Below are 27,057 nucleotides of genomic sequence, written 5' to 3' on the forward strand. Positions count from 1 at the left end.
GTACGTACGCCCTCAAAAGAGATTGCTGTTGGCACATACGCCCTCAACAGAGATTGTTGTTGTGATTGTTGTGTGCCATCGAGTTGATTCCAACTCACAGCGACCCTACAGGACAGAGTAGAAATGCCCCATAGGGTTTCCTAAGCTGTAATCTTTCCGAGAGCAGATCACCAGGTCTTTTCTCCCACAAAGCGGCTGGTAGATTTGAATCAATGACCTTTTAGTGAACAGTCAAGCACTTAACCATTTTATCACCCAGGTTCCTCACAGAGATAAGAATCTTGTTATATTTCCTTCCAGAATGTGATAATAGGGTAAAGTTAGTTGCACTTTTCTATTTTAATGTCGTTGTTAGCTGTTCTTGAGTCGGCCCCCAGCTCATGCCAATGTCATGCACGATGAAACAACATGCTGCCTGGTCCTACACCATCTCCATGATCAGTTCTGGATCAAGCCATTGTTATCAGCAGGGTTTCACCAGCTGATTTTCAAAAGGAGATCGCCAGGCCTTTCTTCTTAGTCTGTCAGCTCTGCTGAGACCTGTTCAGCATCACAGCAACACACAAGCCTCCGCTGACACACAGGCGGTGGCTGCATCGTGAGGTGCACTGGCCAGGAATCAAACCAGGTCTCTCACATGGAAGGTGAGGATTCTACCACTGAGCCACCAATGCCTCAGTTCTTTGTTAATAGACTCAGATTAAATTCCAAACGAACTTAAGGCCATTCACATTCCCACCAGAAGGGCAGGCAAGCACCATTTCCCTACATTTTTCCCCACTACCTTATCACGTTTAAAAGTTTTTGCCAATCGAATAGGTCATGGTCAATCTCCATTTTATATTTCCTTGGCTGGAAGGAGATAAGAACACCTCTCCTGGCTTTCTGAGGAACGTGCCAGACTTTGTAATGGGGGGGAACATCATTAGTTCATTTGCTGAGAATTTTCTTACCGATTTTTGCTGTTCAAACATGAGTTTTTTATAGAAGAGATGGAACTGTTCAAAGCTGAGCTCATCTCTGTGCGCGCCTATTTCCTGTAAAAATAAAAAAAAGAAGTGACCACATGATTTTTGGTGTCCACCACAAAAACGTCTCCTCCCTGCTTACAGAAATAGAATGACTTTCCTATGACACTGGCTAAAATCAAACTTGTGTTCTTCTGAACCAAAACTATCCACAAGTTCCCTACTTCACTTTTCTGGGAAAAAATACTCACCAGGGACCCCATCAGGTAAGACCCTTATCCTTGAGCCCCAAAAGGGAAGAGCCCTAGCCACGCTTCCAGGAGCCACAATGCACAACTCCTTTCTTGGGCAATAGACATTTCCTTTAGGACTTCCAAATTCAGATATGTGTCATTTTTTAAATCAAAAATAAAATACATTAACCAAGTCTTTGGAGTCAGATGGAGTTCATCTTTGTGTGAGCCTATTTCCTGTAAAAATAAACTGAACTGCTGCATGACTCTGGCCAATTTGGTCAATCTGACCTCAATTTCTTCATCTGTAAAATGGGAGAGCCAGCAATACCGTCTGTGGGCTTCTCTGAAACCAAGCGAGATAATGGCTCAGTAAACGTTTGATGAAGAATGAAATTCTGATTATGTTGTGATCAATGATAAAATGCTTCTCCCATCTCTCTTCTTAAATCCCGACAACCCTTCTCTCCTGCTTTTCTATTCTTGGGATGAGAACAGAATCACAGGGGGCAGGTCAAAGGATGGCTTGAAAAACAAGCAATAAAATGGGTTAACTCTCCCAGAACTCATCAGTCCAAAATCAAATGAGTTTTTCCAGCTGAGAAATCCTGTGAATGGGGACACCACTGACATGGCCAAATGTGAGTCCTCCAACCAGGGCTCTGGGGTGGGGTGCTGTTCATTTTCTCAACAAGAGTCAGTATCTCTCTGAGGATGAAAAACGGTAACCATACATGGCTTCCATCCTCACCTCATTTAGAGAAGCCGCACCTAATCTGCTGTATCCCACCCAACACAGTGACTTTACCTGCCACACTCCACCAGCTTGGTTACACAAGAATATTACAAATTAAAGGATGGAAGGATAGATGGAAAGATGGATGGAAGGAAGGAAGGGAGGGAGGGAGGGAGGATGGAAGGAAGGATGGCTGGATGGACGGATGGAAGGATGGAAGGAAGGATGGATGGATGGAAGGATGGATGGGACGGAGGGAGGGAGGGAGGGAGGGAGGATGGATGGAAGGAAGGATGGATGGAAGGATGGATGGAAGGATGGATGGATGGATGGAAGGAGGGATGGAAGGGTGGATGGGTGGGTGGATCGAGAGAGATGAGGGAAGAGAGAAGTAGTGAAGGGAGAAACCAACTCAGACAACTATACTACCAGGACTTGCATATGAAATGCCACAATCCTGGCAATCCACATAAGGACTCTTTGATAATTTTTCCAAAAGAAACACATTTGCTCATGTTGCTAGGAGGAAAAAAGGCTACAGGATGGTGAGGGCAACAGAGAAGGAGGCCTTGTGGAAACAGATCTGAGTTTAGACATTTCAAAGTAAACAGCTCAGTACACATGTTCTTCTCTGAGGATATCCTATGGTGGGATTGAGAGCACGGTCCTAAGATATTTACATGACCCCTCAGTAAAAAAAAAAAAAAATTTTTTTTTTTTTCTCAGTCAACTGTAATGGATGCCCTCTGGAGGTGAAGGATTTCACTGGGCACCACTCAACAGAATTCAAAGATACTTAGCTTCATGTGAGAGGTACTAAGTAGCCCTGAGTTCATAAAAGCCCTGGAGGCTGTTACAAAACTTACCACAAACTTATCTTTGAGGAGCTTGGCACTGCTCACTTTAAAGTTGACCATGGGCAAGATGGTCTTCAACTCTCGGAGGCTGATGCTGCAAAAGAGGGAAACCCCAGCTCCATCAGCCTTCAGGGTTTTCAACAGCAGAGGGCTTAGCTACTCCTATCACCTCGTACCTCAGTTCCCTACCACCCCACTAAGAAATTCCAGCCAACAGTTGTTTACTGAGCACCACCTGGGAACAGAAGGAGGCATTCAAGGTGGGGGTGACGCCCATGAGCAAGGGCTGGTTTCCACCGTTCGGGGATGACCGTAGAGATAAGCATGTGGAAGACTCACAGCGTTGGCAGAACCGTGGTGTCAGATGACCAGCTAACCCCCACCTATACAAAACGTCACAGGGGTTCAAAGCAGGGCAAGGAGAGGGCAAGGGAAGCCAACCTTATCTGAGCACCTACTGTATGCCAGGTTGCCCCAGGTGTCATTCAGGCAATAATATCAGCCAATCCCATGCCACATTCTACCCCCTACAAAGCACGTACATCGACCCCCAGGTTTCACAACAGGCATGGCAGGCTGCCAGGAGATGCTGCTCAAGGTGACAGTCGGGCAGCAGCAAAGCCCAGATTTAAACTGAATTCCAAACACACAATCAACTGACCACATCACAGAAATCTTGAATGTGTTTCCCCTGAGCCAGGTGCTGAATGATGCTAAGACTCTGTTCCAGCAAAAAGAAAATAAGAGTGCATTGTAGGCCAAAGGGATAATAGTAACAGCAACGACAATGATCACAGCTGAAACTCAAATAGTGTTTCTTTGATGCCAGACATTGCTCTAGATGGTCTATATATTTTGTTTAATCCTAAAAATCTTATGAGGTGGGTGCCATTACATCCCCATGTTACAGCAAAGAAACTGAAGCTCAGAAAGGTTCAGTGCCTTGTCTGAGTGAGTGACTGGAGGAGGTGGATTCCAACCCCATCTGTCTCAAGGGCCCGGGAAGGGCTCATCCTGGGACCAAGTGAGAGGTCAGAGTTCCTTGGGAGCAGAAAACACCCAGGCTGCAACAAGGTAAAAAAGGCCTCCCACGACCAGAAACAGGTTGCGTGGGTGGTGAGCCGTGCAGGTGCTATGGGGCCCTTGGGGCCAACCCATTACCCAGGGGATGAGAACCTGAGCACCCAGGATGTCTGAGCCCACCTGGCCCAGAGGCCTCACCTTATAGTGGACTTGTCATCAGATAAGGAGAGCCTCCTCACCCAAGGTCACATCCCCTTCCAAGGACCTCCTGTACCCTGTGACTGCCATGCAGAGGTACAAAGGCCCAGACCCCTGGCCTCAACTCAGGAGAGTTCTGCAGGGCTGCCCCAGCTCCAGCTCTCATAGGCCTTGGTTGTGACTACATTGCAGCCCGACTTCTCCCTCTGCCCACCCCCTGCTTCCCTCACTCCCCTGCAGGGTTGATCCCCTCCACGCTCCCCAATAAGCTTCATGCACACAAATCTACATTGCAGATTCTGTTTCCTGGGAACTCAACCAGTGACAGTGAGTTAGGAAGCAGGGCAATTCCTATAGGGGAGGGATGGCAAAAACTATTCCCTGCCACGGTGCTACCAGTGGCCCTTCCCTTTTCCATAGCAGACAACACTGAACAATCCAGGTGTGTTTCCATCTCAGCCCGGACATGGTCCCAGAATCCTTCATCACTGCACCCTAGGCAGACATTACCAAAAAATCAAAGTTGGCATGCCCCATGAAACTTACCGGCCACCCTGATGCTGGAAGACCACCACCACCACTCCTGGCTTTTCATTGCAATAATAATGATAAAAATCTGTTCAGCATTTACTATATACCTGTCCAAATACTTTTCACGTATTACTGACTCCTCACACCAACCCTATGAGGTAGACTATTATTATCTCTCTTGTACAGATGAAGAAACAAAGACACAGAGAGATTATGTAACTTACCCCGAAGTCGTACAACCAGTAACTGAGTGTCAGCACTGAGATCCAAACCTTAGTGCTGCCCAAAAGGATTTTCTAGAAGATGGTAATTCTCTCCATCTGTGCCATCCAATATGGCAGCCACTAGCCTCATGTGACTATTGAGCACTTGAAATGTGGCCAGTGTGAATGAGAAATTGAATTTTTTCATTGTATTTAGTTAATTTAGATTTAAATAGCCACCTGTAGCTGGTGGCTCCCATATTGAACAGTACAAACCTAGAACTCTGTTTCTCGAAGTATGGTCCCTAGACCAGCACATCACCTGGAAATTTGTTAGAAATGTAAATTCTTGATTCACACCCCAGACCTCCTCTTGGATCTGAAATCAGGGCTTCAAACCAGTTAGTTCCAGTTGGAACTCCTGCTGAGAATTTGCATTTCTAACAAGTTCCCAGAGGATGGTAATACCACTGGTTAGGGACCAATTCTGAAAACCCCTAACAGAACAGTGATTTTCAAAATTTATTACACATAAGAATCACCTGGGGATCTTGTTAAAATGTAGACCCTGATTCAGTATATCTGAGGTGGAAATGCAAATTCTCAGCAGGGATCTGAACAGGAATAAACTGGTTAGAAGCCCCGCCTGAAATTCTAGGGGTGAGGCCCTGCATCCCATGTTTTAACAAGCCCTCCAGGGCACTATGATGTTCACTCAAATTTGAGAATTGCTCTCGAGAAAACACTAGTTTACTGCCCTGATTTCATAGTAGAATCGCCTGGAGCACTCTAAAAAAAAAAAAAAAAAAATTCCAGAGATAAATGTAGAACAAAATTCAAACTCATAAAAAAAAGATCAGACTTACTCATCTGACAGAGACTGGAGAAACTTTGAGAGAACGGCCCCTGGATACCCTCTGAACCCATTACTGAAGTCACTCCTGAGGCTCACCCTTCAGCCAAAGATTAGACAGGCCCATAAAACCTAATGAGACTAAATGAGCATACCAGCCCAGGGGTAAGGACAAGAAGGCAAGAGAGGACCAGGAAGCTGGTAAGAGAGAACCCAGGGTCAAGAAGGGGAGGAGAGTGTTGACACGTTGTGGGGTTGGCAACCAATTTCACAAAACAATATGTGTATTAATTGTTTTATGAGAAAATAATTCTCTCTGTAAATCTTCATCTAAAGCACAGTAAAAAAAAAAATTCCAACACCCAGGTCCATGCCCAGGACTATAGAACCAACATCTCAGCAGGTGGGGCTCTAGCAGCTGTGCTGCTCAATCTCCCAGCTGACTCTAACGTGCTATGAACCACTGCCCTGGAGCCTATGTGTGGAACCTACTTGCGTTCTTGCTGAAGAAGCTAACTGAGCCGCACACCTGCCTCTCATCTGCAGCCCCCATCCATCTTCTGCAATGGCTCCTTCCCTCTTCTCTGCCAAGGCTGAAGGGAAAAGGGAAGCGCACACCTGACTTGTGCAATTCTATTTTATAGACTGAGGGGGCAAGAGCAAAAGGAGGGAAGAGATTTCCACTGGGGACACAGTGTGCCACCAGCCCACGAGGCCTGCTGTCCCCTCTGAGGGACTCAGGACCTGTGGACCCCCCATGAGGGAATACAATTCCAAAGAAACTCAAAGGAGGTTCTGGGGCTTTCCCAAAGGTTGGCTGACCACAGGTAGTTTTCACCAAATGCAATGGGCTTAGAACTTAATCCTCAGGTAAGGGAAAAGGGGGGTCTGGAAACCTGGCAAAGAAGCCCCTTAAAATACTCATACCCTTTGACCCAGGCCCCCCAGTCCTGGGAATAAGTCATAAGAAAAGCTTCCAAAGCAAGAAAATGCCACTTGCCCAATGGTATGTCTAAGGATGAAAAAGGGAAGACTTTTGTTCATTCAACATACATGAACAAGCACAGTACAACTAAAGAAGGTGGATTCCTGTCCTCAACAAGCCTACCGCTGATAAAAGCAACAATAAGGGAAAGCCTTAAAAGAATTGCTCTTCAGCTGTGAAATCTAGAATACAAGTTACCTGCTTCTAAAGTGCAATGGCGGAACAGACCCAAGGTAGGTATTTCCATTGCAAATGGGAGAAACTAGAGGGAAAGAAGAGGTAATAGGTACCATGCAAGCCAACAGAACACGTTAGCTCTCAAGCCCATCAGCTCAAAGGGATACTGCGAGTCACTGGAACAAGGGCCACAAAATCTGGTAGTGATGCTGAAAAGGCTTCTTGTGAGGCTACAAGCCATGTGTTCACCTGGGACCCAATTAAGCAAAAACAAGAACATGAGGAAAAACTGGAAACAAGCTAAATGACAAGCAAAAGGCAACTTTTTGAGCCAATTATCAAACTTCCATCAACTGAATTATAATATAGGCACTAAGAAAACTGTCCAAAGAGTTGCAATGAGACGTAGAAGTTCTCATGATAATGATGCCTGGATACCATTACTGAAGGCTATGACCAAGGACACAATTGATGGATCCTGATCAAAAGGAGGAAAAATTGTGGAACAGAGTTTCAAGTTCTGATGGAATCCAGACTTACTGGACCCACTGAGACTGGGGCAACCCCCAAATCTATTGCCTGAGATAATACTAAAACCTTGAACCTAAATGTTTCCTTGAAGAAATCCTTAGATAGTTCAGCTCTATTGGTAAAGAATGTTTGGCTTAAACATTGTGCTCTTTTAAAGAATTATCTATATGAGATCAAAGTGACAATAACTCTACAGCACAAATGAGAAGTTTACAGGGCAGTGAGTCCAAGTTAATAGTGGTGAAACAATACAGATAGAAATGGCGAGAATGGTGATACAATATGAAGAATATAACCAATGTCATTGGACTGTACATGTAGAAACTGTTCAATGCTATACGTTTTGTTGTGTATATTTTCATCAAAAATAAAATTTAAAAAATAAGTTCTTATATTCAACGTTAAGTAAAAAGAGCCTAACCTTCCCTCCTCTTTAGCGTGGGCTGGACTTGGTGATTTGCGGCCAGAAAATAGAGTATGGAAAGTGGGCAAAACTTTACAGTTTGGAAATTTGGCAGACATCACTTCAGCCAGGTGGTCAAAGTCAACATCACCACTGATGAATCATGTTAAGAGCATGTACTGCCTGATATGATGTAATGAAAAGGTCAATTTGCCTCTGTGGTGTTCTTCCCAAACTCCTATAACTCAGTCTACCAATTTTCCAGTTGCTGTTGAGTCAATTCCAACTCATGGGAATCCCATTTGTGTCAGAGTAGAACTGTGCTCCATAAGGTTTTGATGGCTAATTTCTGGAAGCAGATCACCAGGCCTTTCTTCTCAGCTGTCTGTGGGTAGACTCAAACCTACAATGTTTCAGTTAGCAGCTGAGCACATTAACCATTTACACCACCCAGAGACTCTAGTCTAACCACAACCCCAACCTAATCATGAAAAAAAAAAACAGACAAACACAAATTGAGGGATATTCAACAGAATACCTGAGAAGAACTCCCCAAAACTGCCAAGGCCACGAAAAAAAAAAAAAAAAGACTGAGAAATTGGCACAGCCCAAAGAAGACCAGGAAGACAGGACAACTAAATATAGTGTGGTCTCCTGGATGGGGTCCTGGAACAGTAAAAGGACACTGGTGGAAAAACTGGTGACACCCAAATAAAGTCTGGAGTTTAGTTAATAGTAATGTATCCATGTTGGCTTCTAAGTTTTGACAAAGGTACCACAGTAATGTAAGATGTTAACATTAGGGGAATTGGGTGCAGGGTATACAGGAACCCTCATACTGTCTTCACAACTTTCCTGTAAATCTAAATTTTTTTTTTAATTATTTTATTAAAAGGAGATGAATATATAAGATCAGATATATATACCTTAATAAAGTAAACAAACAAATAAATAAAATCTGAGGCTGAGAATCTACCTAAAAAACAGTGCTGGACATTTGAATGTACACAGATGGTCCTTTTCTTTCTCCCAGTTTTCAGTATTTCCAAATTATTCTACAGCGAACGTGAGCTACTTTCATAATTAAAAATAAAGTCCATGTACTTTTTTTTAAAAGAAAACAATAAATAGAGGTGTAAAAATAAAAAATAAAAGGTTGTATAGTGCTTAGGAGGTTTGCTGAATAAGAATTAAAACTATAAGGTGATTGGTCAAGGTAGGGAAAGAAAGACTGCTGTATTTCCCTACCTTTCTATAGCACAATTTAAAAACAAAGCAACCATCCCAAGGGCAAGGATGAGAAGGCACGAGGGACGGGAAAGCTGGTAATGAGGAACCCAAGGTCAACAAGAGGAGAGTGTTGACACGTTGTGGGGTTGGCAACCAATGTCACAAAACAATATGTGTACTAATTGTTTAAGGAGATACTAGTTTGCTCTGTAAAGTACAATAAAAAAATAAGAATAACTTCGTGCAGTGTAAAAAATAAAAAACAAAGCAATAATTTTTTTTTTTAATTTTAAAAAAGGAAAAGCAACATAAAGTAGTGATAGGTGTGCCTACCAACCCTGAATCCATCCCTGACAAGCTTGGTTGCTTTGGACAAATTACTTAACTTCTCTGGGACTCAGCGTCCTCATGTTTAAAATGAGTCAAGCCTGAGACTGCTGCCTGGAGTGCCTGCTATAAAGTAAGTTCTCAACAACCATCAGCTGCTCCCACTTTTGCCTCTAGAGGTTGTGATGGGTGAAGCAGGGTGCTGGGGCCAAGGAAAACACCTGTGACTGGGCAGTCCCCCAACGGCCCACTTACAGCCTGTCTCCTGCTGCCTTGCGTCTTTCCTTCGCTTTAGTTGCTCTTTTGTTTTCCTTCAGGAAACACGATTAGTCGTGGGTGACAGGAAAAGGAGGGAAAATTGGCAGAACAGAAGTTGTTCGCCCTTTCATTGGCACTTGGTCCAAGTTCCTTCTGAAAAACTCTCTCCAAGCCTCAAAGAACCACGGGAAAGGTGGGATTTTCCACATGTTGACAGATTAGCGGGGCTCCACCCACTGGAAGGGTGGGAGAGAAAGTCTAGTGACAACCAACAAGGAATTAGATTCAGAAACAGGGCTTCCTCTCTGTGGTAGGCTCTGGACAGCCAATGGAAAGATGCAGGAATTCATTCTGAGCAAGACAGAGCCTCCCACTGCTTAACATTAAGAGGGAAAAGCTGACTTTGGAACCAGCTCACTAACCCCGTCCTGCCGCCAAGTGGAGAGCGGTGCCCAGGATGGCTCCATCTGCCATCACTGCCAGTCTCAACCATTAGTCACCCATAAGCCATAGAGAAGGCAAACATAATGGGAAGTGCCACCACTGGGGCTAAAAGAGATCAGTGTGTAAAAACCCTCCAGCACAGGGACCTCATGGGATCCACCTCAGCACCAGAGCGTAGCCGAGGATGTGGTACTAGGAAATGAATGTTTGATGGAAAGAAGAAGAAGGGAAAGGTAGATGGACAGAAAAACATGGAATAAGCTACCAACCGACTCAACCACATTGCCAAACTTATAACCACTTCATGGTTAATATTCCCAAATCATCCTGTTGGGTGTACGTAGAAGATACCATTGAGGCCCCAAATTCTACCATCAACAAGTGATGGAGGATACTGGCCAGACGCAAAGGCATCTTCCAGGTGAAAAGATTTCCAGAAAAACAAGAGGAGAGCTGGTGGAGTTTGGCTGTTGCCTCACATATGATACAGACGTTATCTTAAGCAAGAACAGATATAAAGACATTCAACCTTACTCATAAGTAAAGAAATGCAAATTTAAACAAAAATGCACTGTTATTTCTCACCCATCAGATTAACAAAGGTCAAAGTCTGGGAATACTGTTCTCAACAAACATCAGCTGCTACCATTTTTGCCTCTAGAGATCGTGATGGGTGATGCAGGGTGCTGGGGCCAAGTAAAACACCTGAGAGTTAGGCATTCCCGGAGCTGGACCCATTCAGAGCCTGCCTTCTGCTGCCTGGTGTCTTCCCTTTGCTTCCGTTGCTCCTTTGTTTTCCTTCAGGAAACATGATTAGGGATAGGGAAGTGGGTGCCCTATTGTACCACTTGTAGAAATAAATGGCTACCACCGCTATCTACCAAAATGTTAGACCATAAACCCATTCGCTGCTGGTATTCCACTTCTAAGAACGTTTCCCACTCATAGTGTCACACAAGTTTACAAAAAAGTAGGCCCAATGGTGTTCATAGCAGCATTATTCCTAACAATAATACATGACTGGGAACAACTCTATGGCCATCAATAAGGAAATGATTTCAGAAATTACACTGCACTGATCCAAGAAAAATCACACGTCTTAAGGAGGTCTGGCGTGGAGCTCTGTGTGCTGAAAGGGAACCTCCCAAGACATACTGTTAAATGAAAAAGGCAAGTAAACACAATTACATGTCATCACAGTGCCCCTGTTGTGTCTGCTAGTTCTTATAAACATCTCTCTGCCACGGGATTTGCTTCTTTAGGTCAATCTTGCTTCTACAACACAGTAAGCTCCAGGAGGCAGGCATCATGGTGAAGGCGGGACATGGAAGGTACTGAAATATCTGTGAAGGACTGAAGGAGGAGGGCTCAGTACCCCAAGGCACAGATGTCACCTCTGCAGCTCGCCCCGAGCGTCTATTAGAATAGAGGCTCCACAGGAGCGGATGGTTTGTCACCGCCAAGCGCCAGCACTGAGCACAGCATCTGTACTTTGTAGGTCAAATCTGACCTCATCAGGGCCTTGCCCACACCACAAAACATACTCCATCTCCCTCAGAACATTTCAACAAGTACAAAACCAGTGAGAGCCAGAGCTTGATGGGGTTGCCTTGTTTTTCTGGGTCTGACAAGTTCTCTGTCTTTGACAAGTACAGTCTTACCACTTTTCTATCACTTGTTTTAGTGGAAAATATTGGAGTTTTCCTTCTCTGACAAGTTTCTGCCTTACACAGGTTCTGACTTTCACAGGTTTTACTGTAAATAAAAATCTGAGTCCAAAATAATTAAAAGAAGACTGCAAGAAATGTGAACTAATCTTACCTGTTTCTCCTGGTTTGATCCACAGAATAAATCTGCTTTCTCAGCCAACTGGGAAGAGAGTAAAGACCAAAAAGAAGGAAAAAGTTAGGAAACAGCACTAGTCTAAATAAATTCTGTGGGACAGGGGACAAGGAAACTGGAAGAGAGGAAGTTTCCCAACTTTCTCACCAGAGTAGCTTGAGAAGCTGTTCTTTTCCTCGTGGTTGGAAGTCCCCTAGCTGAGCTGAGATGGCCCTTTCAACTTGAAAAGGCCAGGGTTCTTTAACTTGGCAGTTCTTTCTGGTGATACTCATTAATCCCCCCGCCCTCACCAAAAAAATGAAAATTGGTACAAACTGGAGGGCTTTGGTTTATTGGGGGAAAAAGTAATTCACCCACAAGTACCATATAGACATCGAAGAAACAGTTCTGTGAGAAGGCCTGAATCATGATGGAGTGACCGGTAGAAAAACCCAGACGCCCATGTCTGACTGTCCTTGGACACACTGTCTTAATCCCTTACGAAATCTTTAAGAAGGAAGCCCTCCGTTTCCCACTCAAACACCTAACAGTGGAGTCTTCTGTCTCAGCTTCAATGCACTGCTCACCCCAATAAGGTAAGGCTAAGTCTTAGCAAAGAGAGAGGCTCTTTCCTAGTTGAGAATGGAGGGTCCACAGCCACTACTGAGCACCAGCTGCATAGAGGACACTCAGTGAGGTTGAAGGATAAAATGCTCCATTTTTCTTTCCTTAGCCCCTGCTGGCTAAAGGGAGCAGAATAAATACATGAGTGAGTGGAATACATTGATAAACCGCCCAAAGCCAAGTACCTCTCAATAACCGTGGGTGTGGAGGCGCTCATTGCTTCTTGGTGTAAGATCTTCAAGCCCGAAAGCCACTTAACTGCATCCTCCTTAGAGTCCGCTGGAGAGGTGAGTGGGAACAGAGATGCTGGGTTAAACCCTGGGCAGAGCTCGCTTCGAGACCTCTGTGTCCTGGCCTTCCCCAGCCCCATGCAGCCCATAGGGATGGGAGAAGTCTCTGCTGGTTTGTACTTCTTCAGGAGGGCACCAATGAAGGCATCGCCTTCGTGCCCACAAGACTCTACCAGTAACCAGTTGCAGTCGAGTTCAGTCCAATTCATGGCGACCCCATGTGTGTCAGGGTAGAACTGTGCTCCATAGGGTTTTCAATGGCTGATTTTTCAGAAGCAGATTGCCAGGCCTATCTTCTGAGGCTCCTCTGGGTAGACAAACCGCCAACGTTTTGTGTTAACCGTTTGCACCACCCAGGGTCTCCTCATGACTCTAAAGAACCTGCTTTTGGTCTGAGACGAGGCCACATAATCCTGACGAATTTCTATGGCAGGGGTGACATACGGGTTTATTTCTTTTGCCAAAGTAAATTGGCTAGGAGTGGTGGTGGCGAAAATTATCATCATCATCATCATCATGGTTGTTGTTATTATAGAATAGCGGCTAACATATTTTGAGCACGTACTATATGTTAGACACCATTCTAAGTGTTTTTCCTACATTAATGGATCTAATCCTGACAAGCCCATGAGAGAGGTACTAGCATTATCCCCATTTAACATGTGAAGAAACCAAGCCTCAGATGAGTTACGGGACGTGTCCAAGGGTTACACAGCCCACAAGTGGCAGACACAGGATTTCAAATCAGAGTGCATCCTCTTAACCACTGTGCACACTGACTCCATGAATAAAACACATGAGGAACCAGAACCCAGCCTTTGATGCAGGGGTTTTCAAGTTCTCCTTCTCCTTGCTGAGAATGACCTGGGGGTGCTTTTGAAACACCCACATCTAGGTCCCACCCAGAGCAATTAAATCAGAATCCTTGGAGGGGAGAGAAACAGCAAGAAGTATAAACTCCCCCAGGTAGTACCAGTGGGCAGCCAAGTTGGGTGCATCAGTTTCCACTTGCTGCTGTAACAAATGAACACAAGCTCAGTGGCTTAAGGCAACACAGATTTATCCTCTTAAAGTTCCGTGCATCAGACGTCTAAAATGGGTCAGCAGGGCTGTGTTCCTTCTAAGGCTCTGGGGAAGACTGTTTTCTTACCTCTTCCAGCTTAGTAGCTGCCCTCATCCTTGGCGCACAGCCTCATATCACTCTGCTCACAGTTCCTTCTCTGATACTGACTCTCCTGCCTCCCTCTTATTAGGACTCTTGTGACTACACTGGGCCCACCTGGATAATCCAGGGCAATCTCCCATTGCATATCCTTAACTTCATCACATCTGCAAAGTCCCTTTGGCTATGTCAGGTAACAAAGTTACAAGTTCCAGGAATTAGAACGTGGACACCATAGGCTGGGGATATGGGATTATTCTGTCCACCACAGTTGAGAACCACCAATTCGGAGCTTTCCTTTTTTTCTTAAAGAGTTTTAGCTTTTAGCCCTGTGCTGTGGATGAGAGGCAGGACCTGAGATAATTTGCATCCCAATCCTGAGCAGCCATCAGTATTTTCCATTTCCAGCCATGGCAGGAAGGCCTGCTCTGCTAGGGAGAGGGCTGGAACAAAACATAGTGGGTAAGAGCTTGGCATCTGGCCAAGTAGGGCCATCGCTCAAATCTGATGGCACCACTTCCTGGCTGTGTGACTTTCAGTAGGTTACTTAACCCCTCTATTTCCTCATTAGTATACTGGAGTTAGCAGTGCACACACCTCAAAAAGTTATCAGACATCTAAACACCAGGTACCGTGCTAGTTCTCACAACAACACTCTGAGGTTAGTGCTCTTGTTCTCCCCATGTGGAAGAGGGGGAAACTAAGCTCAGAAGGACAGAGATTTGTCCCAGAGCCACCAGTTGGCAGAGGTGAGATCTGAATCTAGGTCTTGCCCATCTCCAGGGCTCTAGCTCCTCGAAGAAGTGCCCCACATTGGGACAGACACCACAGCTGGCATCCTGGGCTCTAAGCCTTAGGCTCTCCAGTTTCCTTCCCAAGAACAGTGGCCAGGGCTCAGCCTGCAGGTGGGTTCACGGGCCTCTCTCTGCTCTGCCTCATCTCCACCACCCCCCATTTACACACCATGCAATAGACATGTATCCAGCACTTCCTACCCCCAGCTCGCTATTTCCCCCCTCTGTGTCCTTACACATACCAGGCGGCCCCCCTGCCTGGACTGCCCTCCCTCCTTCCTTTCAACTCCTATGGATGCCTCAAAGCCCAGTTTAAAAGTCACCTCTTCTGCAGAGGCTTCCCTGGAATAAGGCACTCTGTATGCCTACAGCTCGTTGTATCATGCTTGGAATACAACCTTGTCACAGTGCACTGTGATCTCCGGCCTACTCGTCCTCTCCCCTAGCAGACTGAGAGCTCCTTAAAGGCAGAAACTGGGTCTTAGGCACTGTCACAGCCCCACTGACACCTGGCATAACCTAGCACAGAGCATGTGCTCAAAAGATGCTTGATGACGGGATGAATGAGAAATTAGATAAACGAGAGCTATCCAACCCTAAACTAAATGTCCCCACACTGGTAAACTTTCACCCTTTTGCCCCCTTTCATCTGCTTTTAATAGTAATTATTTTCTCTCTCATTAATCATGATTGTATGTATGCTCCTACGCAATAAATTCTAAAACTGGGCCTGAAGGTCGGTGCAAGCTTCTGCCCCTGAGCAAAGGGCCTGTACTTTTTCATACTTGTTCAAAGCTCTCTGAGGCCTCTTTTACTTCTTGGTGGAATCTCAAGGATGGCCAGAACTCACTTCCAGATATGTATGCACGCGCATGTGCACGTGTGTGTATGTGTGCATGTATACGTACATGATTGTGCACGCGTGTGTGTGTGTGTATGTGCACGTGTGTACAGATGCGGGTGTAAGTGTGTGTGTACATGTACACACAAGTGTATCTGTGCACATGTGTTTGATATGAGATTTCAGGACAGTTCCTTTGAATCAATGTCAAGTTTGCTGTGTAATGTCTGCAGGAGGAAGGAGGGCTACATTGTTCCTCCAACACAGCCTGGCCTACAGTAGTGACACTATCTAACCACCTTTAAGCTTTTAACATGAACCAGGCAGGCACTTAACATACACTTCCCAGAATCCTGATGAGGCAGGTATTATTCTCCACCCCATTTTACAATTGAGGACACTGTACTTCAGAGAGGTTAAGTGCCTCGCCCAAAGGCACACAGCTACAAAGTGGCAGGGCTGGGATTCAAAGCCATGAAGCCCCAAACACGGGGGGAGGCAGGTGGGATGAGAGCATCCTGATTTGAGAGGACTTCCTAGGAAAAAACCAAAACACAGAGCAAACGCACAAGACACATGCACCCACCTGCTAAACTTAGTGTGCTGAGGACAAACTGGGTGCCATAGAAAATGGTGAAGCAGCAGTCTTCTTTCTGGCGGACTGTTTTTGCACGCTCAAAGTCCTTGGAGCTTTTCCCTGGGCGGATCTCCTTTATTTCCATGATATCCACTGAAAGGAAAACATAATCGACCAATTAGAAGCCAGCCTTCACTCCACCTGAGAATGTGGCCACTCACCTCTGTCCCATACACAGCCGGGCTGCTTCCCTGTCCCAGAAGAGACCCACAAGACCACTTCTACATCTGGTTCCCCACTCTAGCCCAGGGCCCGCTCCTGCTGGAAGTGGACAGAAGGCCACAGAGCCTGCCCAGGTATCTGCCACTACCCCACGAGCTACTGGGGTATAAAGGGCTTGGGGTTTCCCCCACCCCCTTCCTAAGATTGACACATTCTAAACTAGGACAAAGGCCTTTTATAACACAACTCAAGAGTTAAGAGACAAAGACTCTTCCACCAAATCAAGAGACAGAAAGGAGGCTCCATGGTAATTGCTCCAACTGTCCTATGAAAGCTGGACCTTGATGATCTTTTACCTTGAGTTCCAAGGGCTACGAGCGCTCTCAGACTCAGTTCAAGGGGCGGTGGGTAGAGGGGGGCACTGAATAACCACTAAAAATAAAAACGGCAGGGCCCAGGGTAGGGATGGTCACTAGGATGTGGGGGACCACATCGCCTACTGAGAAAGAATGGAGAGTGTGGACTGTTACTTTGGTAGCCCCAACAGACAACCCCTCCCAGTGTCCATGCTTTATGCGGTCAGCTACCCTTGAATCTGGACTATCTCTGTGATCTGCTTTAACTAATAGGATGTTTTAGTCTGGATCTAACCATTAAGAAGGTCTGGCATAGGGGAAAGAGTGCGAAGAGAAGATGGAATGAACTAAAAGCTTCCGGTCTTTTTTTCACGGATCTAGCTAACTTGAATATAGTTTGGGGATGATACTCATGAAGCAACGTGAAACGACTTTAGACAGTGTTTGTTCTGTATCCTGTGTGTTGTGGTGGTTATAAAATCTATACATGTAATAAAATTTTACAGAACTACACATTACTTTATAAAACAAAACAATGAGCATATATAAAAAACAGTAAAAACCAATTAAGTTCTGTAGTTTAACTAACAGTAGTGCACCAATATCCTGGTTTGGATAACTGTACCATGGTTATGAAAGATGTTATCACTTGGGGAAGCTGGATGAACAGCACACAGAAACTCCGTATTACTTTTGCAACACCTGTTGCACTTGACTGCTAACCTAAAGGTTGGTTGTTTGAACCCACCCAGCGACACCTCAGATAAAAGGCCTGGTGATCTGCTTCCATAAAGACTATGCCAAGAAAACCCTACAGGGCACTTCTACTGTTTATAACACATGGGGTCACCATGAGTTGGAATCAACTCAACAGCAGTGGGTTTGGTTTTTTGGTTTTATGTAAGTCTAAATTTATTTCAAAATAAAAGGTTTTTAAAAAAATCACTTCATGATATGGGTGCCTCTATTATTGGTGTGGTAGGGAAGAGGATGTATTTCTAATCCTGGTGGGGTGCTGCATAGTTCCCTGTCCTCGTCTTTCCCGGGGAGCCTTCTTTACCGCCTCTCTTTATCTTCATTCCAAATTCAACTCTCTTCCTCCAAAGAAGAAAGAAGAGAGAGAAAAAAACATCCTGGGGGGGAGGTGACAGTCCCTTTATGTGTGTTAAAATTCACAACTTCTGGGAGAAAATTAGCACTGCTGATTTAACAACTTTTGCAATTACCCAACAGCTTTCATGGCACTGAGGCTTGTTCTTCAAAAATTAGCTACTCGCCCACCCAGCTGTCAGTCAAGAGTCTAGTGGCTCTAGTGCACCTCATGAGCAGCTGCCACCCACCTGTCACTGGAGGCTAATGTGCTGCTATGATGCTGGGTAGGTTTCAGCTGAACTTCCAGACTTAGATGGCTAGGAAGAAAGGCCTGGCAATGTACTTCTGAAAATCAGCCAGCGAAAACCCTATGGATCCTAACGATCTGACCCACGACCAATCATAGGGATGGTGCAAGAACTGGCAACATTTCGTTCTGTTGTGCATGGGGTTGCCATGAGTCAGAGCCTGGCTCAATGGCAACTAACAACGGCAATAATTAAAAAGAATGACTCAAATGCACTGGGCTTGGGGGTTGTCCACACTGTACTGTTAGTATACAGCTGCAGTGTAATGTGTACGGGGGGGGTCCCATTATTGTTAAACAAGTGAATCCTTGCACACACGCACACACATGAAGAGTCTAGTGGCTTTAACAAACATTCTTTTCTTTTTCTAACCAGTCTGACAATGAGTATTTTCTTATCCCATATCTTAAAAAGTGAATCTTTGAACTGATCTACTGTGGGCTTCTTTTTTTTTTCCCTTGCTGCCAAATTCTAATAAAAACCTGACACATGAACATAACTAAAGAAAAGTCTTCACAAAATATTAGCATTACCTTCAGGCAACCACCAAGTCTTACCAATTCTACTTTCTAAATTGCTCTTGAACCTACCAACTTCATCCCCCATGGCCAATGCTATAATCCAAGCCACCATTATCTCTTGCTTTGGTCTACTACAGTAGCCTCCCCTGACAGCAACACTTGTTCCAGAGTCATCCTTATGAAATCCAAATATGCTTCTGCCACTCCTTGGCTTCAAGCCTCCCAGTGGCATCTCACTGCTGTTAGGACTAAGAACCAAGGCCCAGGGTGCTCTGACCCACTGACCCACCAGGCTCAACCACAAACCCTCGCTCTCCAGGGCCCAGCCTCACTGGCCCTCACCCAGCCCGTGAGTGGGTCATACTCACCTACCACAGGACATTAGCATATGCTGTTGGCTTTGCCAGGAATGCTCTCAGCCTGGCAGCTCCAACTTCTCCCTTCTAGGGTCACTTCAATCACTATCGACCTGCATACCATGCACCTCTCCTCCACAGTACTCAACAGAGACAAGTGTTATAGAGTGGATCTGTGGCTTACTGGATCTCTTTCCCCTAGACTATAAGCTTCACGGGGGTAAAAACCATGCTCTTTCCTTGCCACTTTGTCCCCACATCTGGAAGAGTGGTTGGCACATAGTGGGGCTCAATAAACAGCTGTTAAAAGAAGACAGACAAGGAGAGATAGAGACAGACAGGGACAGAACTGGAGATGGGATGGGGTGGGGTACAGAGAAAAGAGGGAGGCAAAGACACAGATGCGAACAGACACACACAGAGACACCAACAAACAGGGTAGAAGAGAAACAGGGACACCCAGACACAAATAGAGACAGCCAAGCCACCCAGACAAGGCAGACTCATACACACACGCACACAGCTGGCCCCTGCCCACATCACATCTCACTTAAAGAACTTCTCAACACAGCCTTCCTTATTCACCCCTCTCCACTGATCCACCCTATTATTTTTAGATCTGCAGCCTATAAAGTTCCTTGCTAGCACTAATCACTATTTGTAATTTTATATTTGTTTACTTGTATATCTATCTGCTCTCTCCTCCTTTAAGCCCTGGGAGAACAGGGATTGTGTTTGTCTTGCTTACAACTGGAGCCTTACCACCACCTACATCAGAGCCAGGCTCACAGCAGAAACTCAAATATCCATAGAATAAGGAATTCAGTTTCTCAGGTGTCTTGGTTTTGGGCTACCCCCAGAAGTAGATTCTAAGACAAGAATTCTGAATGCAAGTAGTTTATCTGGGTGATGATACCAGGAAACACCAGCAGGGGGTGTGTGGAGTGAGACAGGGATGGGAAGAAGCCAATAAAGGGATTGTTATCAAGCCAGTTACCCCCAAGGGCAACTGGAACGTAATCCTCTTGGAGGAGTCTTGGAGGCAGTGTAGAGCATGGCTCAGAGGGTGCTGGGGTCTTCATCCACTTCTGAGGCATTCATCTCCAGCCCTCAGGCAGAGGCTTGCAGGTGTTCACATCCATGCTACAGCCATCAGGGTCGGCCAGACAGACTCTGCTACATCAGGTTACTAATTCCGTAATGTCTGTGCTACCCCCACAGGGACACAGGGATCAGAACTCTGGAGGGGTGAAAGCCCCTGTATTTGGACTAGTTTAGGTGGAAACACGATGGGATCTGGGCAATTCCTGGTTGCTGAAGAGAATATCTTCTCTGGGGTCCTCAGCGGAGAGCTGCTACATGGAGATGGGACCGTGTATTACTACCCCTTCACATTCTGTACTCCCAAAAGTATCTTGGGTCAGAGGTGGCTCTGGAATTATGGTTTTCTCTCTCTAATATAACAAATTTTTTTTGAGATATAGTTCACATATACCATATAGTTCACCCCTTTAAAGTACACAATTCAGTGGTTTTTGACATATTCACCGATATGTCACATAGCACCACAGTCAATTTTAGAACATTCTCAACACCTCAAAGAGAAACCCTACACTCTTTAGCTATCCTTCCCCTATCCCCTAATCACCCTCATCCCTAAAAAAAAAAAAAATTTTTTTTTTTTTTTTAAATCCCTAAGCAACCACTAATCTACTTTCTGAATAGACTTGCCTATTCTGGACATTTCATATAAATGGAATCATATAATATGCGGTTTTTTATGTCTGGCTTCTTTCACTTGGCTTAACGTTTTCAAGGTTCATCCGTGCTGTGGTATGTATCAGGGCTCCATTCCTTTTTATGGCTGAATAATATTCCACTGTATGGCTGCACCACACTTTGTTTATCCGTTTGTCCGTTGATGGACTTTTGGGTTATTTCCACCTTTTGGATATTGCGAATAACACTGCTGTGAACATCTGTGTACAAGTTTTTGTGTGGATATGTCTTTTTCATCCCCTTGGGAATAGAAATCAGTCCTCTCTTGAGAACACCGTCAGGGCTGCAGGAGTAATGCCCTCATCATGTCATGGAGCTGTCTGGCCTTTCACCCAGGCCAGGGATGGTGCCCAGAGGAGGAAATGTCACCTGTGTTCACTGGGCCCTGTGGCTGGGACCACCTCCTTGAGAAGGGGATGGAGCCGTCACCAAGCCCTTCACAGCTGTTATACTACCACTTCCCAGGCCCTTCCAGTGAGCAAGCTCCAGACGCCACCAGAGGGCTGCCCATGCTGGAACGTCCCCTTGGTTACCAGGAGCCCCAAAAAGGCAGGAAGGAAGTCCCTCTTCACCGGTGGTGGTTTGCTATTTGGTAATCAGCAAAGCCGGGAGGCCCGTTGGGCATTTCTGTTGAAGTGCCCAGCACTTGATCTTGCATCACGCAGGGGCATCTCGCTGAGTGATGATCCCTCCATCAGCAGGGGTGTGGGGGATGAGGATAGAGAGAGGCCCATTGCACTCAACCAAGTGAATTCAAAACCACCTTTCTGACCTGCAGCTTGAAATAAAATACTACCGCTGGGGTCTCAAACTCAAATGTTCACAAGGACCACCAAAGTCATGAGAATCAGTATGGCCTGGGGATTAAAGGATGCACTCTGGAGCCAGACTGCCTGCGTTTGAGTTCCAGTCCTCCCACTCCAGCAGGGGGCTTTGGGCAGCAAATTTCACGCCTCTATGCTTCTGTTCCCCCACTGGAACACAGGAATTATAATAGTACTTAGACCACACTTTGCTCTTGTGAGCTTACAATGAGTGTGCCTGTACGTGTGTGTCAATCAAAAAGCAGTGCCCAGCAATTTTAACTAACAAATATGTAGTAACTTCTATGTACTTGTCATTTTTGTCGTTAGTTGCTTCGAGTAGGTTTTGACTCACGGCAACCCCATACGTACACAGCAAAACTGCTCCAGCCTGGGGTTTTCAAGGCCGTGACATTTCAGAAGCAGATCACCAGGCCTGTATCTGGGTGGGTTCTAACCACCAATCTTTCAGCTAGTAGTAGCCCAGCACTTAACCGTTTGCTCCACCCCAGGATCCTATGTATTTGTTAGCTATTATTATTTAAGTTACTAATGTAACTGGATAAAGCTGGACACATATAAGAAATAACACGGCCCCTCACTCTATCTGTTATGAAAACGGAGGAGGCAGATCTCCATGCACTGACATGGGGAAAAAAAATCAGGACAGCTTACGTAAACAGGAAACTGGATGTATACGTCTGTGTTTGCATGTTTGTGCACCCATGTGCACAAGTATGAGTGCACATATTATACACAGGTATCCACGGCTATGAAAACTCTCACTATCTGAACAGCCATTCTAACAGCTTGTAAATATCTTTAACCTAAAACGCACCATTCAGATCAAAAATCTGCTCCAGGAGTTCAGGTGCAGGTGCCAGTGACAGCATGTCAGTCAGCGTGCGTCATCCGGCACAGGAGACAACCACGTCCTGTGCTCTCGCTGCTGGAAATGTCTCGCCTACCCTAGGGAGTCCTTCCTGAGTCCTAGTGTTCCCTTCTGACAAGCAAACTACCAATCAGGATCCAATTTAAATAACACCTTTAGTATTTTTAACAGATTCTTGTATCGTCATTTCCATTACAGTGCAAGATAATGGGAGGATAGAAGAAACTCCTAACTCAGAGGCAGTAACGTATGGTATCCTACAGACTCTTTGCAAACGTGCCCAGTAATGAGTTTATGAAAGCATCAAATGATCAGTTATTTGTTGCCGGAAATGCTCTGTATTCATACAGAAATATATGATGAACTGTTTTTGCAGGTACTTAAGAGTGTTAAGCAATATTAGGGAAATTGGGTTGGGTTTTTGGATCAGTTGGTAATGCATCATCAGTTGTACCCATATGATAACATCACATATGGCTATCCAAAAAAGTCACTCTCAACATGTTTTCAGGAGTGCATTAGATTCTGCGAAGGAGGGACGCCTGTTATTTGCATACGTAAAAGCATGGAAAAGGGTCCTGAAAGATTTCCACCAAATTGCTAACAAGAGAAAACACTTGTGGGAAGGGTGATGGTGATATGATGGCCAAGGGGGCTTTATCTGTATGGGTTGGAGTTTGCATCAGGGAGCATAGTCACTAAAGTGACCAACTTTATTTTTAAGTAGGCTACGCTCTCAGGCTGTGCACTCTACCACGGGGGGCGGGGGCTCAGTGGCCGTGTTTCCTGCTTGAAGAAGTGAGATAACACAGCCACAGAAGTGAGGCCTCGCCTTTGCACAACCTCCCTTCTTTCTCAGCATCACCTGGTTCTTCTCTGGCTCCCTCTGCCCCTCCTGCTGCCTCCTCCACTCATCACCTTCAGACCCACACTTGGGGTTTTTCAGCCCCCACAGATGTCTTTTCACTTCCTCCCACTCCCCACCTCACACCACCAGCCCCTCTGCCGGCCTTCCCCATGACCCTCTTCTTCAAACTCCTGCTTCCTTTCTCCTCCCACTCTTGATTCTGAGCCTCCCTCAGGCTGCCCCACACCTGGACATCCTCCTACTTCTTACTACAGGGACCTGGTGGCCTTTCTCTCCACCTCTCACACTTGGCCTCAAGTGGTACCATCTACCAACAAGCTTATCCACTATCTTTACGGGAAGTTCAAGGAGTCAAAGAAAAATAAGACAGAAGGCACCCTTCCACACGTACTTCCACCCTCCTTTCCTTCTCTCAGTCATTCAATCAACCAGGTTGTTGCTGAGCATGGCACTGAGCACCAGGGGATGTCATGATGCAGCAGACAGACATGGTCCTTGCCCTCAGAGAGACTGGAGCCTGGAAGGGAGGACACACCTCGTCCAAGTCCTAATCCCCGTTGTTGTTGTTGTGTGCCATCAAGTCGATTTTTGACTCATAGTGACCCCATATGACAGAGTAGAACTATCCCATCAGGTTTTCTAGGATGTAATCTTCATGGAAGAAGATCACCACCATATCTTTCTCTGTCAGGGCCGCTGGGTAGGCTTGAAACACCAGCCTTTCGGTTGCAGCCAAGTCCTTAACCACTGTGACACCAGGGCTCCTAACCCCTAGTACCTGTGAATGTGAACTTGTCTGGTAACAGCATCTTTGCAAATGTAATTAGTTAAGCTCACACGAGGTCATACCAGAGAAGAGTGGGCTCTCATCAATATAAGTGGTGTCCTTATAAGAGAAGGAGACGAGATCAGAGACAGAGGGAAGGTGCCGTGTGAAGACCATGACAGAGATTGGTGTGATGTGTCTACAAGCCAAGGAACACCAAGAACTGTCTGCAACCACAAGAAGCTGGAAGAGAGACACGGAACAGGGTTTCCTTCAGAGCCTCCAGAAGGAACCAATGCTGCCAACATCTTGGTTTCAGACTTCGGGCCTCCAGAACTGTGACAGAATAAATGTCTGTTGTCTTAAGCCACCCAGGCTCTGGTACTTTGTCACAGCAGACCTAGGAAGACAATCTCGACCTCACAGGTGGGTCAAAACATCTCTACTGGACCTCTCCCCAGCAAGAGAAAACAGGCTTCTCTGAGGGCATGGGTCTTGACTGAGTTTTGAAGGTGGGCATTAACCTGGTGAAGGGGAAAAGAAAGCCTTTGAAGGAGTCCTGCAGGAGAAAGACCTTGACTCAAATCCCAGCTCTGCTCCCTCCAAAGGCACGTGAGAGCTTGACCAAGTTGCCTCCTCTTCTTTGCTCTTCACATCTGTGCAAACAGCAGTGGCAATATCAGCTTCACTGAGTTGCTATGCAAACAAAATGAAATAACGTGAACTACAAACTGTGTGGTCCACTGAAGGTCTCAGTCAAGGTTAGTTCAGCTCCTAGCATGACTTCTTTCGTACCACTTTGCAACACCTTCACCACTGCTGGTAGTTTCACTTTAAGTAAGAAAACCCAGGGTTGCTATTGATCTCGGCCAAGAACCCTACTTTAAAGAACCAAGGGTGTTATTTCATGTACCTAGCAGCATCCAACCTTGAAGCTGGATAAATGACTTAAATGCACTCCAAATACCGAGTTTTAAAAGTGGCTTCCTGAGGTTTAACATAGAAAAAGCAGAAAGAGCCCCTGACTTTAGAAGAATCTAGCAGGCATGAGTTTAAAGTCCAATCCCACCATTTCCTGGCTGTGCAATTTTGGATGGGCTACTACATTCTCACTTTGCTTCCAGCTGCTCATTTGAAAAGTGAAGAAATGCTATCCATCACACAGATAAATATACCTGAAAGAACTCTGTAACATGTCAACTGCTCTATGAGTTTTTAGATATTAAAAATCATCATACCATGAACAACTGCTTCCTTTGCCATGAGGCCAGAAGAACTCAATGGTGCCCAGCTATCATTAAACCAAAACCAAACCCACTGCCGTTGAGTCAATTCCGACTCATAGCAACCATGTAGCTGCTGTTACTGAATATTTTAATCAAAGATTCTATAGAAGAATCCTGATCAAAAGGGGGGGAAATGCAGAACGGAATCTCAAATTCTCAAGGACTCCAGACTTTCTGGAGCCACAGAGGCTGGATGAACCCCTGAAACTACTGCCCTGAGATAATCTTCTAAACCTTAAACCAAAAATATCCCCTGAAGCCTTCTTAAAACCCAACAATAGCTTAACTAGTAAAAAATGTATGCCTTGAGTATTATGCTCTTTTAAGAACGATCCATGTGGGGTCAAATTGACAACAGCAACTCAAAAGATTAGATAGGAACCTCAGGGGCAGTATGTTTATGTTAACGAGAGTGGAAGAGCTCAGAAAAAAGAAGGTGAGAATGGTTCCACAACTCGAAGAGTGTAATCAATGTCACTGAATTGTACATGTAGAAATTGTTGAGTTGGTATTTTGCTGTGTATATTCTCAACAAAAACAAAATAAATAAATTTTTAAAATTATGTTATACTCTGGAGATGGGCTGCTGTCATCTTCTTTGTTTAAAAAAAAAAAAACAATTGTTGAGGTTTTGCTGACAGCCAGGAGAGAATATCCTGGCTTGAGCTTCCATACGAACAGACTCTCCAAATAACACTTACAGAATTAGGTATTTGTTACTGTAATGGTTTCTATTCAGGCAAAGATCCTTTATGAGCTGTTTTATAGGTGTAAAAGTGTAAAGCGGTACTGGGAAATTGGTGGAGCTTTTCTCCCCTCCAGGGACTTCTCTCAGATGAATGAGTCTGGAAGGAGCTGGACATCCTCAGCTTAGCCACCTCCTCCTGCTCCGGTCCAATCTAATTCCCAGGGACAGCATGTCCTGCCCTGTCACTCAGAAGGGGCATGGCTCCAAGACACCTGTGGGCACCCTGCCATGCCCAGCAAACAGGGTGGGTAGGTCAGAGGTCAGATGTCAGGGACCAATTCTAAGCCACATTCTCCAGGTAGCTCACCACTTGTGCTTCATTTCTCAAGTGTTCCCAAACTCAGGAGAGGAGGAAAAAAAAAAGCTCCACGGACTAGCCTGCTAAAACCCCTAACATTGACCATCAAATAATTCTTTAAATGTTCATTATTTTAGGGCCACTTAGACTTAGGGTGTTGTTCTCCCTCCTGCTGGAAACTAAATGAGAATAACCCATGCATGTGAAATGGGAAATGACTTTAAATGCACCCATACTTTTGTTCTATTTTAATTATGTATTTTAATACATATTGAAAAAATATACGCCTAGCCCCTCAGAAGTATGAAATCAAGTTTCCTTTCTAGAGAAATTTTAGTTAAAAAATTGAGTTAATTTTAAAGCATGTATTACATATGACACCGTACAAGGGGTGTGCAGATATTATAAACACCACTAAGGCAACAGAGGAAGTCATCATCACCTTATTCAGGCCTATTATAATTTTAATTTGCTACACTTTAAGACTATATATCAAAATTACAGAGAAAGCCTATATTATACAAAAACTATAGTTCATTTGTCTTTTTTTTTTTAACATGGGTCAACCAGTTTTTTAATTTTATCAGGGTTCATATAGACTTCTGACATGATTTCTGAAACTTCAGTTATTTGATTATCAACTTTATGAAGTCTGCCATATGTGCATACTGGTTATTTAATATTTTTCCTTAAATC

General features: G+C 45.0%; 1 protein-coding gene across 1 annotated transcript in view; it reads right to left on the reverse strand.

Annotated features, from left to right (window-relative positions):
* PLCG2 (phospholipase C gamma 2) overlaps window positions 1–27,057 on the reverse strand; it is a 211,736-nt gene that overhangs the window by 116,525 nt on the left and 68,154 nt on the right. The window contains exons 3-7 of the mRNA XM_003418088.4: window positions 16,076–16,219; window positions 12,588–12,681; window positions 11,779–11,826; window positions 2,804–2,888; window positions 954–1,037 (exon numbers count right to left, since the gene is read on the reverse strand). Of these exons, the coding sequence (XP_003418136.2) occupies window positions 954–1,037; window positions 2,804–2,888; window positions 11,779–11,826; window positions 12,588–12,681; window positions 16,076–16,219 (455 nt within the window). The remainder of the gene's footprint in view (window positions 1–953; window positions 1,038–2,803; window positions 2,889–11,778; window positions 11,827–12,587; window positions 12,682–16,075; window positions 16,220–27,057) is intronic.

This window comes from Loxodonta africana, chromosome 21 (assembly GCF_030014295.1).
Source record: "Loxodonta africana isolate mLoxAfr1 chromosome 21, mLoxAfr1.hap2, whole genome shotgun sequence".
Taxonomy (NCBI): domain Eukaryota; kingdom Metazoa; phylum Chordata; class Mammalia; order Proboscidea; family Elephantidae; genus Loxodonta; species Loxodonta africana.